At 39.8% G+C, this 27,857-nt stretch overlaps 3 protein-coding genes across 7 annotated transcripts in view; 1 reads left to right on the forward strand and 2 right to left on the reverse strand.

Moving 5' to 3' along the window:
• Positions 1-201: 201 nt before the first annotated feature.
• The window catches only part of CPO (carboxypeptidase O), a 600,072-nt gene continuing 572,416 nt past the window's right edge, over positions 202-27,857 (reverse strand). For all 5 annotated transcript variants that reach the window (XM_069733693.1, XM_069733695.1, XM_069733697.1 and 2 more), the window contains 2 exons: positions 7,628-7,712; positions 202-1,596 (listed from right to left, as the gene is read on the reverse strand). In XM_069733693.1, coding sequence (XP_069589794.1) covers positions 1,328-1,596; positions 7,628-7,712 — 354 coding nt within the window. In that variant the 3' untranslated portion in view covers positions 202-1,327. The remainder of the gene's footprint in view (positions 1,597-7,627; positions 7,713-27,857) is intronic.
• On the forward strand, positions 8,765-10,533 carry LOC138644832 (uncharacterized). The gene is made up of 2 exons (XM_069733700.1): positions 8,765-9,418; positions 9,555-10,533. The coding sequence occupies exons 1-2, from the start codon at positions 9,072-9,074 to the stop codon at positions 10,438-10,440; spliced, it is 1,233 nt and encodes a 410-aa protein (XP_069589801.1). The 5' UTR covers positions 8,765-9,071; the 3' UTR covers positions 10,441-10,533.
• LOC138644831 (uncharacterized) lies at positions 11,069-14,016 on the reverse strand. The gene is made up of 5 exons (XM_069733699.1): positions 13,930-14,016; positions 13,776-13,850; positions 13,302-13,494; positions 12,969-13,131; positions 11,069-12,205 (listed from the first exon to the last, which is right to left on the reverse strand). Exons 1-5 carry the CDS (start codon positions 13,972-13,974, stop codon positions 11,197-11,199), a joined length of 1,485 nt encoding a protein of 494 aa, XP_069589800.1. The 5' UTR covers positions 13,975-14,016; the 3' UTR covers positions 11,069-11,196.

Consider the following 27,857-nt stretch of genomic DNA (forward strand, 5'->3'; position numbering starts at 1 on the left):
GTGCTGTGGGGTCAGGAGTCAGGGAAATTGAGGAGTCGGAGGTTTGGCTTATAGACTCCACAGCTCTGCAATAAAGCCTGCAAAAAAAAGTCTGAAAATGTATAAACCCTGCTAATTCCTAATTTATTTGGACCAATGACTCATTTCTCAATATATATTGTTTTAAGTAGCAATTAAAAGAAGCATTCAAAGTACTGTATATTCTGCAGATATTTTTTTAATTTAGGCAATGATTTCAAAGGTAGGTGTAGAAGGATTTGTGCTTATGTCTTGATAAGATTTGGATAAACACCTTACTTTTCTGTGTTGGTTTTCTTGTGCAGAAAAGATCTGCAAGAGCACATTCCACCCATTCTTCTTATTCTTGCCAGTCCTTAATTATTAATTAATTATATTGGTCAAAAATAAGCATCTATGATGGACTTGGCGTCCAGTATACCTCCTGTATGAATATCTGAATTGAGCAGAGATTATAATTTCATGAGTCACACTTTCCGATTTGTGAAATGTACAGAAAGCTTTTCAGACATTATCTTGGGCTGTTGGAGCTATAATTGATGAGCGCTCTTGCCTTAATTTTAGATAGCAAAACTGAAATGTCTTCAAAATATTGTGGTTTTGAAAAAAAAGAATCATAATTTTCGAATCTTCTGTGCTTTTATTTGTGATTTTCGTTTAAATTTGCAATACGGACGGTTATTAAAAAATTTATAAAATTACAAGCATATCTAAAACTGATACTAGAAGGAAAGTTAGGGGAAAATGACAAATGAACACCATGAAGTCAGTCTCCAATTTACTTTTAAAACTGGAAAGTTTCACTAATACCATGGCATCCCTGGTGTGATTGAAACACAGCCATGACTGCCAGTGGTGTATGGTTAGAGTGTCTTAGGCTCTCCACCTCAAATGTATTTTTGCAAGAATCTGATTAATATCACAGTCAGGGATTGGAGAAGAGTGATTTCAGGTCTTCTGTGTTTCCTTATCACTCTTACACCCTATATTCATTTAGCCTTAACAAGGGTAACCTGACCATCCTATATAAAAAGCATATTTTTTGGGCAGTATGCCCCTAGCCATCAGGTTATCAGACAAGGCTGTGCAACTAAAAATTGTCACCGAGCTGACAGATGGGAAGGTATGAAAAAATATGTGACCTGCAGGTATTGTGATGGCGCACACCAGGAAAACTAGTAGCCAAGTGTATCGTGCTGGTCTTGGAGGTCCACATTTCGCAGGAGATTTACTTTAATCTATAATTTAAGTGTCCTAGTTCATTTTGTTTTCGACTTGTTATACATATCTGCCACATTTATCCTTCAAGTTATGTCAATAGGAGAACTGTTAAGAATGTAGAAAGAAAAGCATACGAATAAAGATTCCCACAGGTTTTTGATGCCTGATTCGGGAAATACTTGTCATTCACATACTCGATAATTTTCAGTACACCGGCCATGGTTTCTTCACATGTTGGTTGAATTTGGTCTTCTGGCAATACAAACTGGTAAGTGCCATTGTCTCTTAACTCTATAGTGTAAGAAAACTCAATTCCAAGGTCGTGGACCCAATCTTGAGATGTCCCAGAGGCTTCATCTAAAACACAATATCACATGTAACAAGAAGTAAAGTTAAGCTTTATATTAGAAGCAGAAACCCAAATGAGACAGGGGAAACATCCAAACATTGAGAACAAGAACTGACTTGGCGAATAGCGGGAATTTGAATCAAGGTCTAAACAAGTTCTTTTTGGTTTTCAATCAGTGGTGGAGCCTTATAATGGAGATCAAAATCATCTCATAGTGCTGGTTTTGTCACCTAGAATAATGAGTCCTATGGTGGTGAGGAGGCTGGCACTGACATGGCTTCCATCACACAAATCACATCACTAAGGAGCTCTTGGGTAGGCGGAGTCCATTGTGAAGTCTCTGACTTGTGTGCATGCTTGTACACCACTGAGCACATTCAGAACCATGTGCAGCAAGAATCAGAGCCTGGCTGCATGACTGCAACCAAGTATGTTTTATTATGAAAAACTGTGGCCTTTCTGAGTAAATATACAGGGTGGGCCATTTATATGGATACATCTAAATAAAATGGGAATGGTTGGTGATATCAACTTCCTATTTATGGCACATTAGCATATGGGAGGTGGAAAACTTTTCAAGATGGGTGGTGACAATGGCATCCATTTTGAAGTCAGCCATTTTGGATCCAACTTTATTTTTTTCAATGGGAAGAGGGTCATGTGACCCATCAAACTTATTGAGAATTTGTCAAGAAAAACAATGGTGTGCTTGGTTTTAACGTAACTTTATTCTTTCATCAGGAGACCTGGAAAGTGGATTGGTCGTCGTGGGCCATTTGAATGGCCATCAAGGTCTCCCGATCTGACCCCTTTAGACTTTAATCTTTGGTGTCATTTGAAGGCAATTGTCTATGCTGTGAAGATATGAGATGTGCAGCATCTGAAACAACGGATACTGTAAGCCTGTGCTAGCATTTCTTCTGCGGTGTTGCTATCAGTGTGTCACGAGTGGGAGGAGAGGGTTGCATTGACAATCCAACACAATGGGCAGCATTTCGAACACATTTCATAAGTGGTCATAAACTTGTAAATAACTCATGAAAGAATAAAGCTACATTAAAGCCAAGCACACCATTTGTCTCTATGTAAAGTCTTGTCTAAAGTCCACTTTAAGGGAGGATATTAGCGAAGGAAATGAGGATGTCGAGTCCATATGGGTCGAAATTCATGGAGGGAAAAATGGTAACAAAATTCTCATTGGGGTCTGTTACAAACCCCCAAATATAACAGAAACCATGGAAAGTCTACTTCTAAAGCAGATAGATGAAGCTGCAACCCATAATGAGGTCCTGGTTATGGGGGACTTTAACTATCCGGATATTAACTGGGAAACAGAAACCTGTGAAACCCATAAAGGCAACAGGTTTCTGCTAATAACCAAGAAAAATTATCTTTCACAATTGGTGCAGAATCCAACCAGAGGAGCAGCACTTTTAGACCTAATACTATCTAATAGACCTGACAGAATAACAAATCTGCAGGTGGTCGGGCATCTAGGAAATAGCGACCACAATATTGTACAGTTTCACATGTCTTTCACTAGGGGGACTTGTCAGGGAGTCACAAAAACACTGAACTTTAGGAAGGCAAAGTTTGACCAGCTTAGAGATGCCCTTAATCTGGTAGACTGGGACAATATCCTCAGAAATAAGAATACAGATAATAAATGGGAAATGTTTAAGAACATCCTAAATAGGCAGTGTAAGCGGTTTATACCTTGTGGGAATAAAAGGACTAGAAATAGGAAAAACCCAATGTGGCTAAACAAAGAAGTAAGACAGGCAATTAACAGTAAAAAGAAAGCATTTGCACTACTAAAGCAGGATGGCACCATTGAAGCTCTAAAAAACTATAGGGAGAAAAATACTTTATCTAAAAAACTAATTAAAGCTGCCAAAAAGGAAACAGAGAAGCACATTGCTAAGGAGAGTAAAACTAATCCCAAACTGTTCTTCAACTATATCAATAGTAAAAGAATAAAAACTGAAAATGTGGGCCCCTTAAAAAATAGTGAGGAAAGAATGGTTGTAGATGACGAGGAAAAAGCTAACATATTAAACACCTTCTTCTCCACGGTATTCACGGTGGAAAATGAAATGCTAGGTGAAATCCCAAGAAACAATGAAAACCCTATATTAAGGGTCACCAATCTAACCCAAGAAGAGGTGCGAAACCGGCTAAATAAGATTAAAATAGATAAATCTCCGGGTCCGGATGGCATACACCCACGAGTACTAAGAGAACTAAGTAATGTAATAGATAAACCATTATTTCTTATTTTTAGGGACTCTATAGCGACAGGGTCTGTTCCGCAGGACTGGCGCATAGCAAATGTGGTGCCAATATTAAAAAAGGGCTCTAAAAGTGAACCTGGAAATTATAGGCCAGTAAGTCTAACCTCTATTGTTGGTAAAATATTTGAAGGGTTTCTGAGGGATGTTATTCTGGATTATCTCAATGAGAATAACTGTTTAACTCCATATCAGCATGGGTTTATGAGAAATCGCTCCTGTCAAACCAATCTAATCAGTTTTTATGAAGAGGTAAGCTATAGGCTGGACCACGGTGAGTCATTGGACGTGGTATATCTCGATTTTTCCAAAGCGTTTGATACCGTGCCGCACAAGAGGTTGGTACACAAAATGAGAATGCTTGGTCTGGGGGAAAATGTGTGTAAATGGGTTAGTAACTGGCTTAGTGATAGAAATCAGAGGGTGGTTATAAATGGTATAGTCTCTAACTGGGTCGCTGTGACCAGTGGGGTACCGCAGGGGTCAGTATTGGGACCTGTTCTCTTCAACATATTCATTAATGATCTGGTAGAAGGTTTACACAGTAAAATATCGATATTTGCAGATGATACAAAACTATGTAAATCAGTTAATACAAGAGAAGATAGTATTCTGCTACAGATGGATCTGGATAAGTTGGAAACTTGGGCTGAAAGGTGGCAGATGAGGTTTAACAATGATAAATGTAAGGTTATACACATGGGAAGAAGGAATCAATATCACCATTACACACTGAATGGGAAACCACTGGGTAAATCTGACAGGGAGAAGGACTTGGGGATCCTAGTTAATGATAAACTTACCTGGAGCAGCCAGTGCCAGGCAGCAGCTGCCAAGGCAAACAGGATCATGGGGTGCATTAAAAGAGGTCTAGATACACATGATGAGAGCATTATACTGCCTCTGTACAAATCCCTAGTTAGACCGCACATGGAGTACTGTGTCCAGTTTTGGGCACCGGTGCTCAGGAAGGATATAATGGAACTAGAGAGAGTACAAAGGAGGGCAACAAAATTAATAAAGGGGATGGGAGAACTACAATACCCAGATAGATTAGCGAAATTAGGATTATTTAGTCTAGAAAAAAGACGACTGAGGGGCGATCTAATAACCATGTATAAGTATATAAGGGGACAATAAAATATCTCGCTGAGGATCTGTTTATACCAAGGAAGGTGACGGGCACAAGGGGGCATTCTTTGCGTCTGGAGGAGAGAAGGTTTTTCCACCAACATAGAAGAGGATTCTTTACTGTTAGGGCAGTGAGAATCTGGAATTGCTTGCCTGAGGAGGTGGTGATGGCGAGCTCAGTCAAGGGGTTCAAGAGAGGCCTAGATGTCTTCCTGGAGCAGAACAATATTGTATCATACAATTATTAGGTTCTGTAGAAGGACGTAGATCTGGGGATTTATTATGATGGAATATAGGCTGAACTGGATGGACAAATGTCTTTTTTCGGCCTTACTAACTATGTTACTATGTTACTATGTTACCTTACCATTGTTTTTCTTGTCAAATTCTCAATAGGATTGATGTCACATGACCCTCTTCCTATTGAAAAACTAAAGTTGGATCCAAAATGGCCACCATAGTCACCACTCATCTTGAAAAGTTTTCCCTCTCCCATATACTAATGTGCCACAAACAGGAAGTTGATATCACCAACCATTCCCATTTCATTTAGGTGTATCCATATAAATGGCCCACCCTGTACATTGAAACCCCAGCTGCGCACTACAGACCACTTGCATTTGTTTTTTCATCTAGTTTATTGCATTTTGCACTTTTTTGGTTTGCCATTAATTCATTATTCTATTTTTGCCTTTTTTAATGTCTATTCTATATGTGCTCACCAGTTTTTTCTTTTTTATTCTGCTTTGTGGACAGAGTAAAGCAATTCCAGATGGTTTTGCCTGATTTATTAATGGCGACTTTTTAAAAAGGCGCTAGATTTAGTGCAATTTCACTCCATTTACCGCCATTTCCGATGCATTTTTTGAGTACACTAGGTTTTGGTGCATTTTTTGTGAATTTTGGCGCCAAAAGTGACAAAATCAATTCAAGACTGAGAGAAAGCAATTCTTGGCTTTCTGTCTAATTCAAGAATCTTGTCCGTCATTTTGATTAATTTGATGCCCAAAATGGCAACTTGTACCACAAGGCAAAAAAGGAAAGTCACTTAAGAAAACCCCGCAAATGATGATTTGGAGCCTACGTGTTTCATGCCACTAGTCCAAGTCAGGTTCCCGGAGGCTGCTCACCACATATGGAGAGACTTGTCAGTCACCTGGAGCAGGGCAGGGCAAAGGTGGCTGGGGACCTGACTCACCAAATGCAACATATCATGATGTGTCAGCCTTCAATACCATATCATAGTGAAGTATATCGTGGCACAACTGTGTCGGTGCTCAAGAGAGGTTTCCCACACCAGTATATATAGTAAATAAATAACTTGGCACTCAACTTAGTGGGTATTGAAAATAAACAGAAAATTTTTTATTACTTGAATTGCAGCCCAGCATAAACGTTTCGGTTTTACATTTAAACCTTCTTCAGTAAACCGACTGCTGGCGTAATGGTGAATATGGGGCACAGATGTATGCAGAGAGGGTCCTATGATGTAGTAATTTGTTGGACCTCAATGTTATAGGTAGGTATCCAGATAAATGAGATACGTATGTATATTTTCGTCCAGAATGGGCTGGTAGAGTAACTAGCTAGTACGAATAACTAGACCTATAAAAGGTGCTGGAATAATGCCAAAGCTCAAGATAAAGAGTGGTATCCAAATAGATAGCCTGGAATAATGTATTCTGGCCGAAGTAGAGATATATTACACCGGAGGAACGGATGATAATCTAATGCACAAATTTTCATGGAGAAGATTCCATAGTGGAGGTATGAGGCAGGTCTACTCCGGTATATAGTGAGCAAGAGGTGTGCATCAACGTGGTGTCCGCAGCTAGTTGAATAACTAGCGGCGGACACCGCGTTGATGCACACCTCTTGCTCACTATATACCGGAGTAGACCTGCCTCACACCTCCACTATGGAATCTTCTCCATGAAAATTTGTGCATTAGATTATCATCCGTTCCTCCGGTGTAATATATTGCTACTTCGGCCAGAATACATTATTCCAGGCTATCTATTTGGATACCACTCTTTATCTTGAGCTTTGGCATTATTCCAGCACCTTTTATAGGTCTAGTTATTCGTACTAGCTAGTTACTCTACCAGCCCATTCTGGACGAAAATATACATACGTATCTCATTTATCTGGATATCTACCTATAACATTGAGGTCCAACAAATTACTACATCATAGGACCCTCTCTACATACATCTGTGCCCCATATTCACCATTACGCCAACAGTCGGTTTACTGAAGAAGGTTTAAATGTAAAACCGAAACGTTTATGCTGGGCTGCAATTCAAGTAATAAAAAATTTTCTGTTTATTTTCACTACCCACTAAGTTGAGTGCCAAGTTATTTATTTACTTCAATACCATATCAGACTTCAGCACTGTTCCTTCTCTCCAAAGCACCTGTCTCCAGTTCCTGGCTTCACTACTACTCTCCTAGGACTCTCTGCATATTTGGTTACTATATTACACCTTCAAATCAGCGCAGTAAATTCTGCTTCTTTTGAGATTTGTAACCAGAAATAGGTATACCGTAAATTGTCTTTGAAATGCACAATTCATAAAAATGTGCAGTCTATGAAATGAAAATATATGATACTCACATAGGAGGTTGGCAAAACTCCCCACTTTATAAACCGTGCCATACTTTTTCTTCAGTTCTGAAGCTGCCATCTCTGCAACTTTTATCTGGGAAAAAATAAGGTTTACAATTTGGTCAAACCAGAAAAGTACTGGCTTAAGGTGCCTTCATACAAAAACGGTAGATTTCAAAAAAACACTTTTTTTTGCAGCATATTTTCTGTGGTTTACTGGCATATGGCATCGTACTGCTGGGACTCCTCACCAATGCTGATAATAATCAATTTGTTTGTAATGCTGGTTTAGCTCAGTGGATCCTTCACAGTTTTTACCTGCATGGATGAGGTCTTGGAAGTGTCAATGGAGTTGCATTCAATTTAAATGGTTTATCTGAGACTACTTTATTTTTTCTCATGGGCAAAGAAGTGACAGACAAGAAGTTGTGAAAATTACCTGCCTGATCTGGCTGAAACCAGCTCAGAGAAGTCATGACTGCTCCTGCTGGTGATTCAGCTGCTTCATTTGACCTCACATCAATGGGGCAGCATTACTTTTTGCCAACGTCATGCTGAAGGACAGACAGCTCCTCACAGCAGCGAGCTAGTTGTCCATTATCATGACGTCAACAGTCACGCCCTGTCAACAGAGCAGATTGGTAGAGAAGCAGTGTCTCTGTTCATGTGTCATCACGCAAAGCTGCACAATCGGCAGGAGCTGTCTGTGACTGCTCTAAGATGGCAGAGATCAGACCTGGGCACAACAGGCAGGTAGTTAGCAATTACCTGCTGGTAAGTTCTACGGTCTATAAGAAAAAGAAAAAAATACTCACAGATAACCTTTTCAATGGGATAAATTCTCATGATCAATTTGGGACCAAACCCAATATACAGTATCTAATGGATCTCAAGCCACTACATCAGACTGAATCCACAGACTTGTGACAATGTTGGAGTCATATTCGAGATCCAAAATCATTGTGGGCATATTCAAAATAAATTAGATAATGAAATTAAGAGGAATCCTCAGAGCAAATATGACATTTACATAAACTTTCACAACTGATGTCACTGGAGCCATTTTTGTGGCTAGAAATTGTCTCCACATGGATAACAATTGTTAGTCTAAGTTCACATTTGCGTTGTGCGCCGCAGCGTCGTCGCCGCAACGCACAACGCAAACAAAAACGCACCAAAACGCATGTACAACGCAGCGTTTTGCGCCGCATGCGTTCAACGCATGCGTCGCAAAACGCTGCGGGTTTTTGAAACGCAGTTGCGTTTTTACCAAAAAACGCAGCGTTTTTAGACGCATGCGTTTTTAGTGCAGTGAGTCATTCATCATCCCCCACCCACAATAAAAAGTGTCTACACAATAGATAAAGAACCACCAATGGCTAGAAGAGGGTTGGTGTTAACAAATGTGTATATACCCTGGCAGAGATGAATTCCTCACATTTTGCTGGTATTCATGATGGAGCGAACCATGAACAGTATCTACATGGATATGGATATGGAATTTGCCTTGGCTCATGCCTATGCTGTTGCCTGTTTTAATGAAAGGGAAAGGGAAAGACGGAGATGGAGTCGTCGCCGCTTTTGGATCCACCCTATAGTTGAAGTCCGGGAGAGTCGTGGAGCATACCATTGCTTGTTTGGCGAACTGAATGACAACCGGGAAAAATATTTCGAATATACCCGGATGTCACAGGAGAGCTTCCGCTATCTTCTGCGTCGGGTGGAAGGATCCATTAGCAGGCAGGACACGCAGCTCCGGAGAGCTATTTCCGCAGAGGAACGGCTGCTGGTGACTCTACGGTACGTTGCTGTTTGAATGACTGTGATATCTATTTACTTTTTATTTTATTTTATTAATTTTTTTCAATTGTAATGGTCAATGTACTTTTATAAATTATAATGTGCTTTATTCAAAATTTCTTTATCTTCTTTGCAGTTTCCTGGCTACCGGAGAAACGTTTAGGTCACTTCATTTTCAATTCCGGATTGGAGTCTCCACTCTTTCAGGAATTATTGCTGAGACATGCCGCGCTTTGTGGGATAATCTCCGGGAGGAATATTTACCTGTCCCTACAAGTGCAATCTGGGAGGCCAACGCACAGAAATTCAACCAAGTGTGTAATTTTCCAAACTGTATTGGCGCTGTCGATGGAAAGCACATTCGGATTACCAAGCCTGCGAAAAGTGGATCCCTTTTCTACAATTATAAAAAATACTTTTCAACTGTTCTCATGGCAATTGCCGGTGCGGACTGCCGTTTTCTCGCAGTGGACATTGGTGCATTTGGGCGTGCAAATGACTCGCGCACATTTAAAGAGTCGGATATGGGCCAAAAGTTATATGGAAACAATTTTAATTTCCCACAGCCACGACCTCTTCCCCACACCGAAGGCCCGGCGATGCCATTTGTTGTGGTAGGGGATGAGGCATTCCAAATGTCTGCCAACCTATTGAAACCCTACTCCAGTCGGGGCTTGGACCATACAAAAAGGGTTTTCAATTACAGACTGTCCAGGGCCAGAAGGACTGTGGAGTGCGCCTTTGGCATCCTCGTTTCCAAATGGCGGATATTGGGATCGGCCATTAATCTTAAAATTGAAACAGTGGATGAGGTGGTGAAGGCTTGTGTGGTTCTCCACAATTTCATTATGGCCAAAGAGAGAATAAATGTTGAACTGGATGAACCCATAGCCAACCCCTTGCCCGATTACCATGATCATCCTCTGAGGACAAGTGTGGAAATTGCGCAGATGCGTGATCGTTTTGCGGCCTATTTTGTGTCAGATGTTGGCCGTGTGTCATGGCAAGATCAAATGGTGTAGTAATGTTACTTTTGGACTGTCTTCTGATTGTAACTACACCAATAATACCTCTACTGTGACAGTTAGAAATATATTAAAAAAAAATAATTTTACATTAAATGTGCAATCAAAGTTCCGTTTAGGTTGGTTTGGTATATGTCAAATTTTGCATCTAAGTATAGTTCACAAATTTAATGTTCCTATAAAAACTTGAACCTGTTGTTTTTAAAATATTAAAGAAAAAAGTTTTTAAATTCTATACCGATTCAAATACAATTTTTATACCATAATATTACATATACTTGTTTGTCTGATCGACCTGTATCTTTGTGTTTTACCTGATAAGCAACGATAACAGCGATGTTTTCCAATTGAAACCAGGGTAAATATCTGAAGCGTGGCCCTGCGCTTATCAACATGATGTACGTGGGCCTCTGCATCGTTGTTCGCTGGAGAGATGTCTGTGACAGCTCTCCAGGGACCAACCAGCGGACGCTGCAGTGATCTGCATCATTGTCTGTTTCGCTGCTGCATTAAGTGTGAACACCTCATACAGCAATGAGAGACACCCAAAAAAAGACAAACTAAAAATTGAAAAAATAGTGTCTGACATTGCATATATGAGGTGTTTGAAGCACAAAATATGTGTAGACAGCACATGGCGTGATTTGCCGAGAAAAATTCTGGAAAATAATAGCATAAATAATAACAAATAGTGTTTTTTAAAAATAACATTTTTTATTGGGGGAAAACAGAAAACAAAAAGGGTTCTTAAACTTAGGGGGTTTCCACCTGTGCCACCAGAGGGGAATGGTAGGTGTCTTCTCTGGAATGGTGAGAGAAATGGGAGGATGATGGAGAAGATGACGATGATGGCGAAGAGGAGGATACATAGTCAAGTAGACTTGATGGGAGATCCAAACCCTCCCCAGGGTATACTGGGGAGGAAACCGCCACCTCTGTAGGGGAGGGAGGAGGCAACACAAGCCTTGTTTGGCCATGGCTGCTCCTACTGCGACTCGAGCCCCTACGGACAGTTGGTGTTGTCACTGGAACAGCAACCTGAGCCTCTTTGTGTGCCCGTCTGTGTTTCCTCTTTTTTTTTTTTTTTTTGGGTCCTGTGGCAGGTTCCCCAGCATGATGACGCCTACGGGAGGATGAAGGCATGGCAGGAGCAGGAGTCGGCGGCACTATATGGTGCCTGTGGTGGCGTCGCTCGGCACGTGGACCACGGTGGGGTGGCTGGAGTGGCTCTCCAGCAGGAGTGGGAGTCATGCTTGCCAGCGACGGCACTACTGCCATTGTCGCTGACTGCATGACCCCAGCCTGCTGGAGAGCCCTCACGTAGGAAGTGTTGCAGGACTGCATCACTGAAATCTGTAGTTCCGGCGTAAGGTGTTCCACCATGCCCTTAGCAATGGTACTAAAAAAATGTTTTGCCGGATTTGAGAGCTCGGTTTCAATTGTTTCAAGGCGCCGGTCGATATTGGACAGACGAGTGTCCATGTTATCGCTCAACGCCTTGAAACAGTTCTGGAAAACCGTGCTCAAATGCAAAAATTCGGGCATGGTTGGCCTGTCCGAGGCCCGCTGGCGCTGTCGGGAATACCCAAACGAAGGTGCGCCAGAGGCCTCGGCCAGGGGAACACCTGATGTACCGGCTGCCGGTTCACCAGATGGTGGTGCAAGCCTGCTGTCGCTGTGGGAGGGCTGTGATGGATCAGATGGCGATTCATGAAGGACCGCTTCTGCGGGGCGAGCTCTCTCGAGGGTGCTGCTGTGTGTCCTGTGAAAAGATAATGAAAAAATTAGTCTTCAATGAAAAACCTCTCCCATACGCCAACTCCTGGAATAAAAATAGCATTACATTACACAATAATACAAATCCTCTGTCTCACAGTCTGTGTGGCCAATAATTAATTTCTGATTGTTATCGCCAGCTGACCGTTAGGGCCGACGATAACAATCATGAACATTCCCGCTGTCAAAGCATTTTGACCGTATACCACTGTGGGTATAAAAATTTTGTAATCGAAAACTCTTTCTGGAAGCTGCCTATGCCACAAAAATAGTTGAAAATTTAATGTCAAGATAAAAAATTAAATAAAAAAAAAACCAGTGATTTCACTGATCTGATTGCAGGAACGACCATGATGTTAGACTCATGTGATCGAGACTTCATCATTATTCCTGCAATCAGAACTACCCTGACTCAGAACTTAACCTGTCATGGACTACAAGGACTCACGCTTAACCCAAAAAATTAACTAATGGCCTATATAGCATTTTAATAGGGATACATTTACGTGGATGGCCAATATGTTACGCTGACTACATGGATGGGCAATACAGTATGTGCCTGTGAAATATACTATGTGGATACGTGGCTAGAACGTGTGGTATGTGGCTGCGATATTGTTACCTGCCAATATACTATGTGGATGCACAATGTACGTGGCTGGGCAATGTACTATGTGTTTGTGCAGTAGGCTATGTGGCTGGGCACTGTAATGGGGCTGTGCAATATGTTTTGTGGACAAAATACTTACTGACGGCGGCCAAGGACTGGTCTTAAGAACTGTAAACATTTGGAATATTTATAGGGCACAGACTTGGCCGCAGCAGCACCACTCTTCGAGCGCTCCTCCTCTGCCCGTAGCCCCTTATTGAAACGGTCCTTGATGGATCGCCATCTGATCCTCAACCTTTTAACTGTGAATGCAAAGGAAAAAAAAGGTTACATATGTAGCATTTGAAATGGATAAAACAACCGTGTGCGATGCAAAACTTTAGGTGTTTATTGCATCACACACGGTTGTGTTTATCCTGGAAAGATGGTGGGTCATAGCAACGTATCTGCACGGCGTATCAGCAATACTCACCAAAGTTGGCTTTGTCCTTTGCAGGAGCTATGTCAAAGCCCTCCCACAGCGACTTTGCCACCTCTACCCACAAACGCCTCAACACCACCTGGTCCATGTGCCGGGAGTCACGGCTGTCCCACAACGGGCCACGCTCCTGGATGCTTGATATGAGGAGCTCCACATCAATGACTCCATGGTCCCGTTGTGAAACCTAGAAAAATTACAAACAGAAAAGGTTACAAATATGCAAATATTAACAAACACCAGCACCTGTCATGATATGTACCTTGGCCCTATCCTTTGTCATTTGATATATGTATATTGATGGTTTCTACACCTGTATTTTTGAATGTTTTGGTTGTTTCACCTTTGCTATCTTCCCCCAATACTTGCTACCCTGAAAAGTTTGAATGTAAGCTTACTAAACATCCCTAGTGAAAGCAGGATGCTAATCAAAAAAAAAAAAAGAAATTGTTTAATAAAAATACTCACTCGCCGTCCTGACGCCACACCTTGGCCCTGACCTCTCTGCTCCCGCTGACTTCCTTCACCCTCACTTGAAGAAGCCTGTAAAAATTGTATAAAGAAATTATTTTAAAAACTACAAATGACTGCGAATAGTAAGGAAATTGACATAATTACTCACCACACTCCCCTGCGCCGATTGGCTCGATTCTGACACAGTGGCCATTGTAGCACGTTTGTTCTGGCATGAAAAAATGAAAAAAAAAAATCAAAACAAAACCTAAATATGGCACATACAATAAAATATGCCAAAAATTTTTTACAACAACCACATTTGACTTTTGACTGATCGGACAAAGCAAAAATAAGAAAGCGACACCACAACGCCATACATTGCAAGAGAAGACAATCAATAGAAGAAACTATACAAGAATAGACCCAAACCAAAAAGCAAAAATAGACACCTATGTCCAAAAATGGACATATCAAAACTTTCTGAAAAAACATTACAGGCACAAAAATACAATGAAAGAGCAAAATAATGAACGCAATACTTTACAATTGCAACAAGACATGATCCTAAAAAACAACATCTTGTGACATCTAACCACAGAAAGACAAAAGGCAATAAAAACCATTCTAGATAACAAGCAATAAACATTACGGGTCAACCGCTGTAAAAATATACAGCAACCCAAACATAAACCATAGCCAAATAGAAAATAAAACACATGGAATTTTTAAAAAAGGCCACCACCAAAAATAATATAAACAAATAAAAATTATACTACACACTTCGCAATGCAATCAGTCAATGAAGGAAGATATATGCCATACGGAAAACGACGTAAAAACATCAGCGATATTTTTTAAAATAAAGGGAAAGTACAATTGAAACTATAATGGCATAGCAGCAGCACGGAACTATACAATACAAAGACATCATAAATGTTGCCCCCCCACCAGCAAGAAAATACACTCAAGGAAAGAAAAAATAAAGCCAACAGCATAATCCAAAACACAGCAAGACATGAGCCAAGAAAATGCCACACAGTTACCACCAACAATAGAAACCAGAAAAACATGCACCAGAAATTTTACAAGACAAAATGAGCAAAAATCAATACATTGAACAACCACATGACACAAGAACAAAACACATAACCAAACCCAAAGTAACGTAAAAAAAAAAAATAAAAGAAAAAAAAATTAAATAAAATAAATGCAATCCTATCAGAACCAGACAAACAATTTTTCAATAACAACCCATAACCGTAATAGCACAGACCAAACATTACAAAAATATAGACAAATCAAGAAATAAAACACAGAATACAAAATGTGCAAAGAGAAATATATACTTACAAGTTTGGAAAGCAGATTCTCCAGTCTAGTCTTGTCTGGTGTGATGACTTGTGAAAGACAATGGCAAACCCCTCGTTTCTTTATATATATAGGTTGTTTTTTTTGTGTCTAGACAAAGTCTAGACAATGTTTTGCATTTTTTATTGGAAAACGCATGCGTCGTACAACGCACCACGACGCAAGTACTTGCGTCGTCTGCGTTGTCAATACAAGTCAATGGGAAAAAAGGCGCATCGCCGACGCAAACACGACGCAAACACGACGCATGCGTTTTTTAAAAGGTCGGCGCCACCAGAAAAATGCAACATGTTGCGTTTGCCGCGCCCAGACAGGTGCGCCCTAACGCCGCATGCGGCGTAAAACGCAACACAACGCAACACAACGCATGCACATGCGGCCCCATGCGGCGCCAATGTTAAAGATAGGGCCGCACGACGCATGCGTTTTGTTGCGGCGGCGACGCTGCGGCGCAAACCGCAAATGTGAACGTACCCTTACAGAGACTATTTGTTTTCCAGCCTTGTGTATCCTCATAAAGGTTATGTGGATATAACCTTAGCACGCTCCTCATTACCAGAGACTATTATCCAAGTAGCAGGGCTTGTACACTGCTTTCTTGTTTACCAGACCATAACTAAGTAGCATTTATGGCCATGCCGCTTGTTTCCTTGCAGCACTCTGTGATGAACTGTGATCACTGCCCAGTATTCTGGATTCACTGGGATGGGGCGGCACATCCTGGTGGGTAAATCAGGTGAAGATGACATATTAGTAGAGTACACGTCACATAGCGTAAGTAGAAATATTCACCAGCTAAATCATGTTTTGCTCCTATTCAGATACTGTCCAACCCGATATATTATCTAAGTGTTACAGTTTGTTAGAGACATCTAGATATTTCAGGAGCAATCTTGTAAAGCATTTTCCTTCACAAGCTTCTCAGCTAGAAGATCCCTGGCCCTTGAATACTCATTTTCCTTGTCACCTTTTTCAGTATTTTTTCCAATTATTCTAATTTTAGATTTTCATTTCCATTAAAATACACGTAATCTTAGATATTTAACCTCTGCCGGTATCATTCCTAAAATATCTTTTTAAATATTTTTATTGAAACTTTGCATAAGAAATGGTAGGGGATAAAGGGAAGGGAAGATGGGGAAGGGGTTAACATTGGAAAAAAAAGGGTGAGGGAAAAGGGAATCAATATAATTAGAGAACCAAATATCAATCTCGAATAGACAAGAAAAAAAAGACATTAAATATGATCTTTTGAATAGAATATACTACAATTTTTCTTATGCAATGCATTGGAAAAAGATATAAAGTAACAATCTTTATCCACTTTGCATGACTACAAGAAATTTACTCTTTACAAAACTTGTAAAAGTTGGATGATTGTCTTTCGCTAATTTCACCTCCTGTAGAAATACAATATTGGCACGAGAACGAATAATCTCTTTCCAAATGGTAAATCTTTTATTAGGGCTGTTGATGCCTCTAACATTATAAGAAAGGATTTTCATTATTAATTATGAATGAAACAAAACTGAGCGATAAAGATAAATACAACAAAACTGGTGGTTGGCCTATCTAAAACTAGCCAAAATACACAAGAACTAACTTAGGGGTTCTCCTGGAGGACTCCAAATTTATTGAGTCTCACGTAAGTGTGGGGTATACAAGACTTGTGGCTGAGGCCCACAAAGACACCTCAGAGTTAGAGGTCTAATGAAAGAATGAAATTATGAAAATAATAATAAGCATATTTTCTAATGTTTATCTTTAAAGGCAGGTTCTTCCATGAGGAATTTAATAAATCTCAAGCCTTCTTGAGGGGTATCGATTGGATAATTTTTGCTGTTGTACCACACTAAGAGTTTTGTTGGGAAGCCCCATCTATAGGGCACTTTGAAGTCTCTAAGTTTAGCTGTTATGTCTTTAAATGATCTATGCGCATCCATCGTCGCTTTGGAGAAGTCTGAGAACAATTTTATGTTCCTATACGGGTCAGGGAAGGAACCTTTTTCCTTGATGCCTTTCAAAATCTTTTATTTTGTATCGAAGAAATGTACTCTAAGGATAGTATCCCTGGGCTTGTCTTGGGGTATCCCCTTAGGATGTGGCAGGTGATGGATACGGTAAATGTTCAGTTGTAAGTCAGAGAGATTGGGGACCAGTTGTTTGAATAGATTTTTAGTGTAGTTTCAGAGGTCGCCTTGCAGGACGGATTCAGGAATGCCTCTTATCTTTAAGTTATTTCTTCGACTACGATCTTCGAGGTCTGTTAACTTATTTTTGAGGGTAAGGATCTCAGCTTGAAGATTAGAATTCTGTTCGGATAGGTAAATGGTGTCTTTTTCAACAAGAGTTAATCTTTTTTCATTCTTCTCGAATCTTTGAATGAAATTGTTGCAAGTTTTCTGCAGGGTTTTGCTCTGTAATTCAAATCCTATCCTCATAGATTCATTAAATGACCTAAAAAAGCTAGCCAAGAAACCTTCAGTGGCAGGCTTGTTAGAACTAAGTAATTCATCCAGGTTAATTAAAGGAGGTGGGCTCTTCGCTATTGGTGGCACCTCTATGTGATCTGTTTTAACTCTTTGTCTGTCTGGGCTATTGTTCGGTGAATAGTCATCAGACTGGTTGTCCAAATCTTCAGTGGAAGGGTCATTTTTACTCCCATGGTCACTAGGACCTTTTCTTTTAAATGATCTGGAAGTATCCATTTCATTAGGTGAGATGGTATTTAGAATTGGAAGTTTGGACACTCCATTGGGGTCTCCTTTACGGGATGACATGCTTATTGGCAATTTGGATGTTGAATTTTTTCGTATAGTCCCTTCCTTTGTAGCTTTACTATATGTTAGGAATGAGAATTGTTTTATATATGTAGAACTTGGTTCCCCTGACTTAACAGGGGACCTTGATCTAGTAGGACTAGGTGAGTTGGGGAAATCTTCATAAGATTTAGAGTGAGCCCTTTGTAGAGATTGTCTACTTGTTTGGGATTTATTTTTTGTTTTCCCTGTTTCTGTCTGCATTTTGGTCGGTCTCATTTATTGACACTTGGATAGATATAATAGTATGATACAATTAATTATAGTATATAGCCCTTGGAACTCAATATACAGGGGGGACGTGGCCTAGGCAGCAATGGTGTAAGGTGTGCGGTGCCTAAGCTCCTGAGTGACATCGTCTGAAATCAACTCAAACCATGGAAAAACAGCATCCTTTGGTAAAAATAATCGAGGATATGTTCCCAGTATCTCTCTAGGATAACAGAGAGCCTAAATTTGTGACTTAATTGTCTCTTCTGAGAGAAATTCCTGTCAGCATTTTGAGGCCTGTCAATCTTTGTGACAGGAATCCTCAGCTGTTTTTCCTGCCGGTTTTCTCCCTGTTAAATTGACTGTGATTCCTCAACTTGTCCACCAAGTACTGTGACAACCCACCTGACAACAGAAGAACCCTCAAAATTAACGGGTCACAGAGTTTATTACCTTTACCCCGACACCGGCCCGGCTAATTAGAGAAGTACCAGCTCTCCGGGCGCCATCTTAGAAAATCGTCATCTGACACAATAGGAGTATTTACCTGCCCATCTCTATACAGCACCAAGCCTCCCCGGTCTGAAAGGCGGAGGCAGAAAAGAACAATTAAGGATTCAGGGAGGATCCGGTGAAGTGACAGACAGCGCTTCTCGCCACCTCCAACACTCCCCTGGACTTTGCATCATAGGAGAAAACAGAAGACGCCGCCATTTTATTAGTGGCCAGCGGCGGACCAGGCGACACACACGACCGACTCCTGTTAAAGCTGCGCTGGACAACCCAAGCTGGACCCGATCAGCTGCAAATCTAATCGGCGGTAAGTTCCAGCTCCTGGCTGGGAAAGACCCTGCACCGGAAGACGACAACGCGGCAACACAAGCTGAGGACTTAGACAGCCGGCCGGACTGCTTCAGCGCCATTTCTGGAGGTGGTGAGTTCCAGCTTATGCTGGATGCTGCATCACAGGGGGTAGAGAGATTAACGGAGTCCGACGGTCCGGAACGCCGTTGGCTTTGAAGACCCTGCCAGATCCACTAGCAAGAAGAGGAGACTACAACACAACTAATCCTGCTGACGACTAGTTAGGAGCCTGAAGGGCTTTTAATGCAAAAGAGCTATAACCTAATTTCTCTGGTAGGATCAAACCCAGGTGAATAGTATTAGTTTACACACCCCGCTGCATCTCTGCATAGTCATAACTACTGCCTGCCTATATAGTACCTTCTCTCTCCTAAATTATATTCTTAGGGTTATTCTAATAAGCAACCCTTTGTCTCTTACTTCAGAGTTACCAGTAGAGAATTCTGATTAATCCTCCCTGAAATTCTTCCACGACAACATATAAATCATTCTATATAACTCCAACTTTGCTGGGAGATTTAGAGTGTGGGCAACCCTCCTACCCTATTCTGTGACTGTCTTAGTTACTACTATCTGAATTCTAGAGCACGGATCGGGGATAATTATGAGTAAATCCTCGGCCAAACCCCAATTCTTAAACATGGCCTTATCTAATTCTCAAAAAGCCCAAAAATTTAAAGGGGTAGGGCGAAATACATCAAAAGACTTGATAACTAAAACAAGTCCCAATAGGTCCAGGTCCCCACTAAAAGATGAGGAAGATTCAGACCACGAAAAACTCTGTAACCAAAATGAAGTAAAACAATCCTCCCCCACTACTATTATAGAGATGGATTCATCTACCTCTTTAAAGAGGAAAATTCCAGAGGTTATAGCCGAAAAATACACTACTCCACATGACTCATCTGACGAGGTCTCAGAAACCTCTCCTAACTTGAGTCCAGCTAAATCCAAGCAAAAAATAAGCAACCCAAACATAGACGATACCCAGGGATTTGATCTGAATTCTGTGGGGATTCTTATATCTAAATTGACAGAGAAAATGGACAAATTCGAAAATGGTATGAATGAAAAATTCGATAAACAAAATAAATTACTAGAAGACTCATTGTCCCTCCTCAGCAAAAGGATGGACGGGTTTGAGGACAGAATTAAAAAAATAGAAGAGAGGCCAGATCTAACCTCTAAAATAAATAAAGACATCACAAAAGAGTTGCACAAGCTGAAGCTCAAAGTAGCGGATTTAGAAGATCGAAATCGCAGAAACAATATTAAAATTAGGGGCATCCCCGAGACCATAGGCCCAAACAAACTGGAGGAATTTACCAAAAAATTATTCAGGAAAATTATTCCCTCCCTAACAGAGCAAGAGCTAGAAATTGACAGAATACATAGGCTGCGAAAACCGCCCACCATCCCTAAAGACCTACCCAGAGACACACTCATGAGAGTGCACTTCTTCAAAGCAAAAGAAATAATCCAAAATTACTTTAGAGAAAATAAACATTTCCCTGAGCCATTTGAAAAACTAAAAATATATGCTGACCTCTCCAAAGAAACGATTAAAGGGAGGAAAACTTTTCAAAGCATTACCATACCTCTCAGGGACAATGAAATCTCCTATAAGTGGGGATTCCCACTCAAGTTAATAGTCAACTACAAAGGCAACTTTATCGTTCTTAATTCTCCAGAGGAAGGCAGAGACTTCTTGCACTCCATCAGTATTCCTCTTCAACCACGACATAAGGATCGCCTTGACTCTGATGGTAAAACATGAAGAGTTTTTGTTCAAGTTTATTGTTTACTTAAATGGGAAACTATCCCGATAAGAAGCTAATACCTATTTTTGGTCGTTCTTGTTAATGTTGCATGGGTATAAGTTCAACAACCAAGAAGGTGTTGCTTGGGAGCTAGTAACACGAACTTTTCCCCCAACAGGTGAAGTCAGGTTCACTGTAGTGGACCACTTCAAGTGGACATTACAGTTTATTGTTTATTGTTCTTACTCTTACTTAACGTATATTGATTTCTTAATCCTCACAGGTTTGCTGCTACACAATGAGTTTAAAGACATTATCTTACAATGTTAGAGGCTTAAATAGTCCACACAAAAGACACACCCTTTGGAGAGAACTATCCAAAAGCCATGCCGATATAATTTGTTTACAGGAATCCAAATTTAAACACTCAGACAACCCAAAATTTTCGCATAAAAATTTCCCACATATTTACAAGTCGGACAACACAAAAAAGAAAGCCGGTGTGGTCACAATCGTTAAAGGATCTATCTCATTTGAATTTCTAGAGGAGATCAAAGATGCTAAAGGGAGGATTCATATTCTTGTTTGTTCCTTGAATAACCAGATTTGCACAATCATCAATATTTGCGCCCCCAACACAGGTCAAATAGGTTTTCTGAACAAAGTAAATAAAAAAGTAATGTCAATCAAGAGAGGTGCCATGATTTGGTTGGGAGACTTTAATTTGGTACCAAATGCAAATATGGATTCCTCCACCCCAAATAGATACCGACCACATACTTTAGACAATTGGATACACCAAAATGAATTATTTGACATCTTTCGGTGTCTAAACACCACTTCAATTGAATACACCCATTTCTCTGACCCTCATCAATCAGCGTCACAAATTGATTTAATCTTATCGGACATTTTTACGCTCCCTAAAATCTATAGAATCACAATAGAAAGGAAAACATTCTTGGACCACTCCCCAGTTTCAGCAGAAATCCAAATTGGCCACTCGGTTAATAAAAATTCACTATGGAAATGTGACGCTAACCTACTACACCACCCTGACCATAGATCAATATTAGAAAAATCACTAACAAATTATTTCACAGAGAATTCACCTACTGAAACATCCCCTTTCACCCATTGGTGTGCCCATAAGGCAGTCATGAGGGGTATCATGATCCAAATCTCTGCAAAAAGGAAAAGGTTGCTTAGAATTCAGATTGAAGACATTCAAAATAAAATAAAAGACAAAGAAAACAAACAACTAAGTTTAAACCCCCCGTCTACTCAAATTAAAATAGAGCTACTGAACCTCAGGCAGGAGCTTAAGAAAATCATATTTTCATCATTCCACACCATGGTCAAAATTTCCAAAATGAAGCAATATTCCTCAATTAATAAGCCAACGCGTTACATGATTAATAGAATGAAAAAAATAAGACAAGCAAACAGGATCACCAAAATACAAACAAAAAATGGTACAACGGTATCTCATCCCCAAGATATAGCCAACTCCTTCGCAGATTATTACAGCAAATTATATAATTTACATTCCCAGCCCTCCACCCCACTTCCAAATGTTTCTGACATTGAAAAATTCTTGACCTCAATTAGCCTTCCAAAATTGACCCTTGATGATTTAGAAAACCTAACCTCCCCTTTTTCCCTAGAAGAAATAGAAAGAACCATTCTTCAACTCAAGGACTTTAAATCGCCAGGCCCTGATGGTTTTGGAAATGAATATTATAAAACCTTCACCAAATTACTCTCCCCACATCTACAAAACCTTTTTAATATAGCTAGTTCCTCAGGTAAATTCCCAGCAGAAATGTTAGAATCGACAATTATTTTAATTCCCAAACACAATTCGGACTTAACCCTTGTTAATAATTACAGGCCAATTTCCTTAATCAATACAGATCTGAAAATTTACTCCAAGCTAATTGCAAATAGGCTCAAATCCTATTTGCCGTTATTGGTTCATGGGGACCAAATGGGTTTTATAACAGGTCGTCAAGCGTCAGATGGTACTAGAAGACTTATCAACTCAATTAAATTGATTCATTCCTCTAAAGTGCCATCTGTAATTATTACTCTAGACGCCGAAAAGGCTTTTGACCGATTAAACTGGCTTTATTTAACATCAGTACTTCAAAAATTTGGGTTTAATGAAAAATATATCAACAGCGTAATGGCACTCTATTCAAAACCAACAGCCAAAATTTATGCAAACAACTACTCCTCTACACCATTTAACATTTCAAATGGTACAAGACAAGGGTGCCCTTTATCTCCGCTGCTTTTTATTTTATCAATGGAACCACTAGCGCAATCAATTAGGCAAAATAATTCCATAAAAGGTCTACAAACGCGAACACGCCATTATAAGATAGGGCTCTTTGCCGACGACATGATGTTTACCCTGACGGACCCCTATGAATCAGTTTCGGAGCTACAAAAAACCCTTCAATTTTTTTCAACTATTACCCTTTTTAAGATAAACGAAAATAAATCCAAAATATTGCCATTTTACTTGACGGAATTAGAAACAAAGAAAATAAAAGATATAGTTTCATTCAGTTGGTCGGAAGGAGACCTAGACTATCTAGGTATAATCATTTCAAAAAACTTAGACACATTAATGAAGAAAAACTTGAACAAACTCTTGGAAAATATAAACAAAGACCTGGGTTTCCTCGGTACAAAAGGCCTCTCATGGTGGGGCAGAGTATTGGCAACTAAAATTTTTATTGTCCCAAAAATCTCTTATATACTGAGAACACTTCCCCTAAAAATCAACACTTCCTACCTGACTAGCTTCCAATCAACAATAAATACGTTTATTTGGAATAAAAAAGGGCCCGCATTTCCACAAACATTCTATATAAATGCAAGGAATTTGGGGGCATAGGCTTACCAAACATTACAGCTTTATATCTATCGAATTTAATAAAACAAAGCCAGTATTGGTTCATGAAAGAAGATCCTCCGAATTGGCTTGACCTTGAAATTGAACTTAACCATAGGAAATCTCCCAAAGAATTGGTTTTTGACCATATTCTCAACAGACCTTATAAGGCATACGCCCATCACCCTATCTTTTCTCCCATTATATATGCCTGGAATAAATTGTCCAAACGAAAGAGAGGCTCCAACAGGAAAATCCTCCTCCAAAATACCCCTATAGAGATTATCATGCTTACCCAAAATATTAACCCCTCCCCCATATGGAGAGACAATGGGATTCAAAAATTAAATGATATTCATGATGGGGTTAAATTTCTCACCTTCAGCTCTATTAGACAACAATTTAAAATACCCTCCTCAGCCTTTTTCCCTTACATGGTACTAAAGGATCAAGTTCAAAAATTCATTACAAACAAACCAAAAATATCTGAAGCAACTATTAATTTACTAAAAAATCCCACACACAATTTATTTTGGAATAACAAGCAAATATATCGGTGGTTTAACAATGACATACAATTCAATAAGTTAGCTCATATGATAAAATGGGAAGGGGATCTGAATGTAACGTTCACTCCAGAACAGTGGGAAAATGCAATCCACTTTACTTATGCATCAAACATCTGCATGACACTGAAAGAGGCCTATTATAAAATAATAACAAGATGGTACTATACTCCGGCTCGCCTTTCTCATCTGCCGTCAGGAGGATCTCCATTATGCTGGAGAGAATGTGGAGAGCGTGGAAGTTTGCTACATGTGTTTTGGTCATGCCCCCGGGTAAAACCCTTATGGAGGCAAGCCATAAAATTAATTAACAAATTATTAACAGGTAATATTATAGTTACCCCTGCAATGGCCTTGTTGTCCCTGAACTGGGAAAAAATAGACACAAATGTGAGATCTCTTATCATCCATATCTGCCTTGTGGTCAAACAAATTATAGCTTTCCATTGGAAGAATCCGACTTTACCGGCTTTTACTGAAATTATAGACCAAATTAACTTACACAAGACATACGAAGAAAACTTCGCAATAGTAAATAATTACTATACGAAACATGATAGGAAATGGAAGAAATGGGTTGAGGTAAACTCCAATCTATCGCATTAAAGGAAAGATGATGGCTTCTACATACCTGTGAGGTTATTACGACTTATTATATGCTCTTTGCTATTATTATATGCTATTATATGTTACTATATGTTAATCTGTTAAAAATTGTTAATCATTATCAAATTTTGTTTAAAATGGACAGTGTGTCCACAATGTTGTTCTTACCTTTCCCCAAACCCTCCCCACCTCCTTCCCCTATTCCCTTGTGAGCTGACTCCACATGCTAATATTAAATTTCAAAGATATAATAAAATTATTTGAATAAGTATGATCACAGGTTACCATTCCCCAAACCCATCTCCCCTACCTCCCTCCCTCTCCTTACCCTTATTCCCTTGCGAGCTGACTATATGATTATTTCCACATGCTAATATTAAATTTCAAAGTTATAATAAAAATTATTTGAACAGGAACTCAATATACAGGTAATTGCATGTAAATATTGCTATATTATACAATATATTGATAAAAGAATAGCTGTCAGTCAAACAAATAAAGTTGGTAACCTGAAACACAAGATACTACACACAAAGGTTCAGCATGCGAAGCTTACAAGTTAAAGTAGGCAGATAATTACCTCATAGGCCTCTCAAGTTTTGTAAAGAGTAAATAGGGTAATGTAACTTTTAGATCTAGAATCTTTCATGTGGTAGCGTAATGAGATTTATATCCAGCCAAGAAAGAGGTTAAAGATTAAATAAACAGCCTGTGTAAGGTACAATGGGAGTATAGGAAGATTCTTGATTCCTTGATCAGGATGAAGAAAAGAATACAATGATTCCTATTCCTCAAATTTGCCCAAACAAACTGCGAGTAACAGAGCTGAGCCTATGGATGACAGTAGGATTAGAAGATAAGGGGAGTAAAGTCTCATTAATATTATGTATTATAGGACACTTATAAGTCCCCTAATTAAATATATATGGGGCTTGGATGCCACTAACCAAAATGAAATATGAACTATAAGGTATAAACTTATAAGGCACTATTTATGAGATGGTCTATATACAACCCCTAAATCCTCTCCCTTTGCATTCTAGGTACAAGTAACCTTTAAAGTTCTCTGAAAGCCGTCAATTCCTTATGGGACTGAATCCCAAGACACCACCCAGGCAACCAGAGTCGCCTTTTTTGTTTCAAAATGTCTTCACCTTGAGATTCTTATCTGGTTGATAGGGAAACAGGATCCTACAATGATGGGTGCTATTTAAAAAAAAAAAACAAAAAAAAAACTATCCTCCTCCTTTCTGGTGTTCCAAAATTGCAGTCTCCTTCGGTGTTCTGTCTTCAAACAATTCAGCCCCTTTGATCTTAGATAAGCAATGTATCTGTATTGATGGTCGGCGGCGTGGAAGCAAGTGCCTGAAGTGCTCCTGGATCTGTAATCTTGCTGAAGCAGGAGCTTGCCGCAGTAAGTCAAATGGAGCGTCCGGAACTACTTTCTACCTCAGGTGAAAATGCTGTTAAGCTGTGCAGTATTCCAGCCGGGTTTTACTGGTAAATCTCGGATGTGCCACCTCTAATCTTTCAGATATATGTGTCAAAATGACAGGATGATAAATCTAAGTTGTCCACTGAGTTAAAACTAGGTGCACTGGTCATCAATTTAATTATATCCTGCAGTCAAAAATATATGAAGTGGGTATCCCTCCGCCTTTACACCGTAGGGAAGAATGCAGTTTCAGTGCACAAGAGACCCAAATAAAAATAAATCTCAGCAATATGGGCACCCAAATGACCAGGGATAACTGTCCAATTGGCTCTTAGGTGGAAAATGCAAGCACTGACCTTAAAGTTGAATCCTGGTGTGAAAAAATAAAAAAATAGGTAAAGGTATCCCTCCGCTTTTCAAAATGTCGTCTCCGGTTTTATCTCCTACATTCTATGAAGTAAAAATTCTTGATTGAAAATGTTTTTTGACAGTAAAATGTTCCAATTCTGTTGTAGAGGGATAATAACTCAATAAAAATTATAAATAAATGCCTCTTGTGGATTTTTTTCGTCGCTTTTTGGGTTCTTTAGTGGGAGCTCAGAGCTCTTACCGCCTACATCGCCAGAGCTCAGGCCACGCCCACCTCATTCCTAAAATATCTAACCACTTTCCTTTTTTCTTAGTGCTTAGTGCATCTTCTCAAATTCCAGTAACTTTTTGAAACCTATCTTTCAGTCTGGCAAATAGTTCTCCATTCTGACTGTGCAGTGCAAAACTGCGTCTCTAAGCAGAAAGGGGACAAGGGGAATGGGCGCCAAATTTCATAAAATGACTTAATATTCCAGCTACAGGTCAGTACATCTAGCAGCCAAACAGCACAAAAACGTTCTGCCATTTCACTAACAGGAATATATGAAGTCCATAGCAATGCGTCGGCTATATCCATGCAAGAAGTGGTCCGCTGCCCCTCAGCACAAACAGACTGCTAATCACCAGCCCACCAGACTCCTCTCATCAATACCGAACTCAGAACCCTCAGACTACTGTATGCTTTCAGCACTCCGAAGAGCCAAACAGCACAACGTTTTGTGCCATTTTTGCTACCAGGTGGATGGATCTGTAGATACATATTAAATGCCGCCAGAATGTATCTTTTCCCTAAGAAAGAAGTCACAAATAATTTGGATGCACTACCTCACTTTTACTTCATCCCATTGATAATTTTCACCATTTTTTGTATGTTAGACTACCCACCATGTTAATATTATAATTTTAGCTTATGTGATTTACATACATACGGACACATGCCTACTAGATGGGCGTGGCCTCACTCAATGTAAGTGTATTGAGCGAGACTGGATACAGTCTAGTCAGAATGTGGTCGAAAGTATGCAGATCGCACCCGCTATGAGGATTCACATGTCTGCAGTCACATAGACTAACTGCAGACTTGTAGCCTAAGGCCAGACAACCCCATTAAAGTCTTGTAAGTTGTCAGGTGGGGTCCCCATGCATCCAACATCCCGCAGACACTCAATGTGACTGAGGTCTTGAGATTTTA

The sequence above is a fragment of the Ranitomeya imitator genome, chromosome 7 (genome assembly GCF_032444005.1).
Source record: "Ranitomeya imitator isolate aRanImi1 chromosome 7, aRanImi1.pri, whole genome shotgun sequence".
Lineage (NCBI taxonomy): Eukaryota > Metazoa > Chordata > Amphibia > Anura > Dendrobatidae > Ranitomeya > Ranitomeya imitator.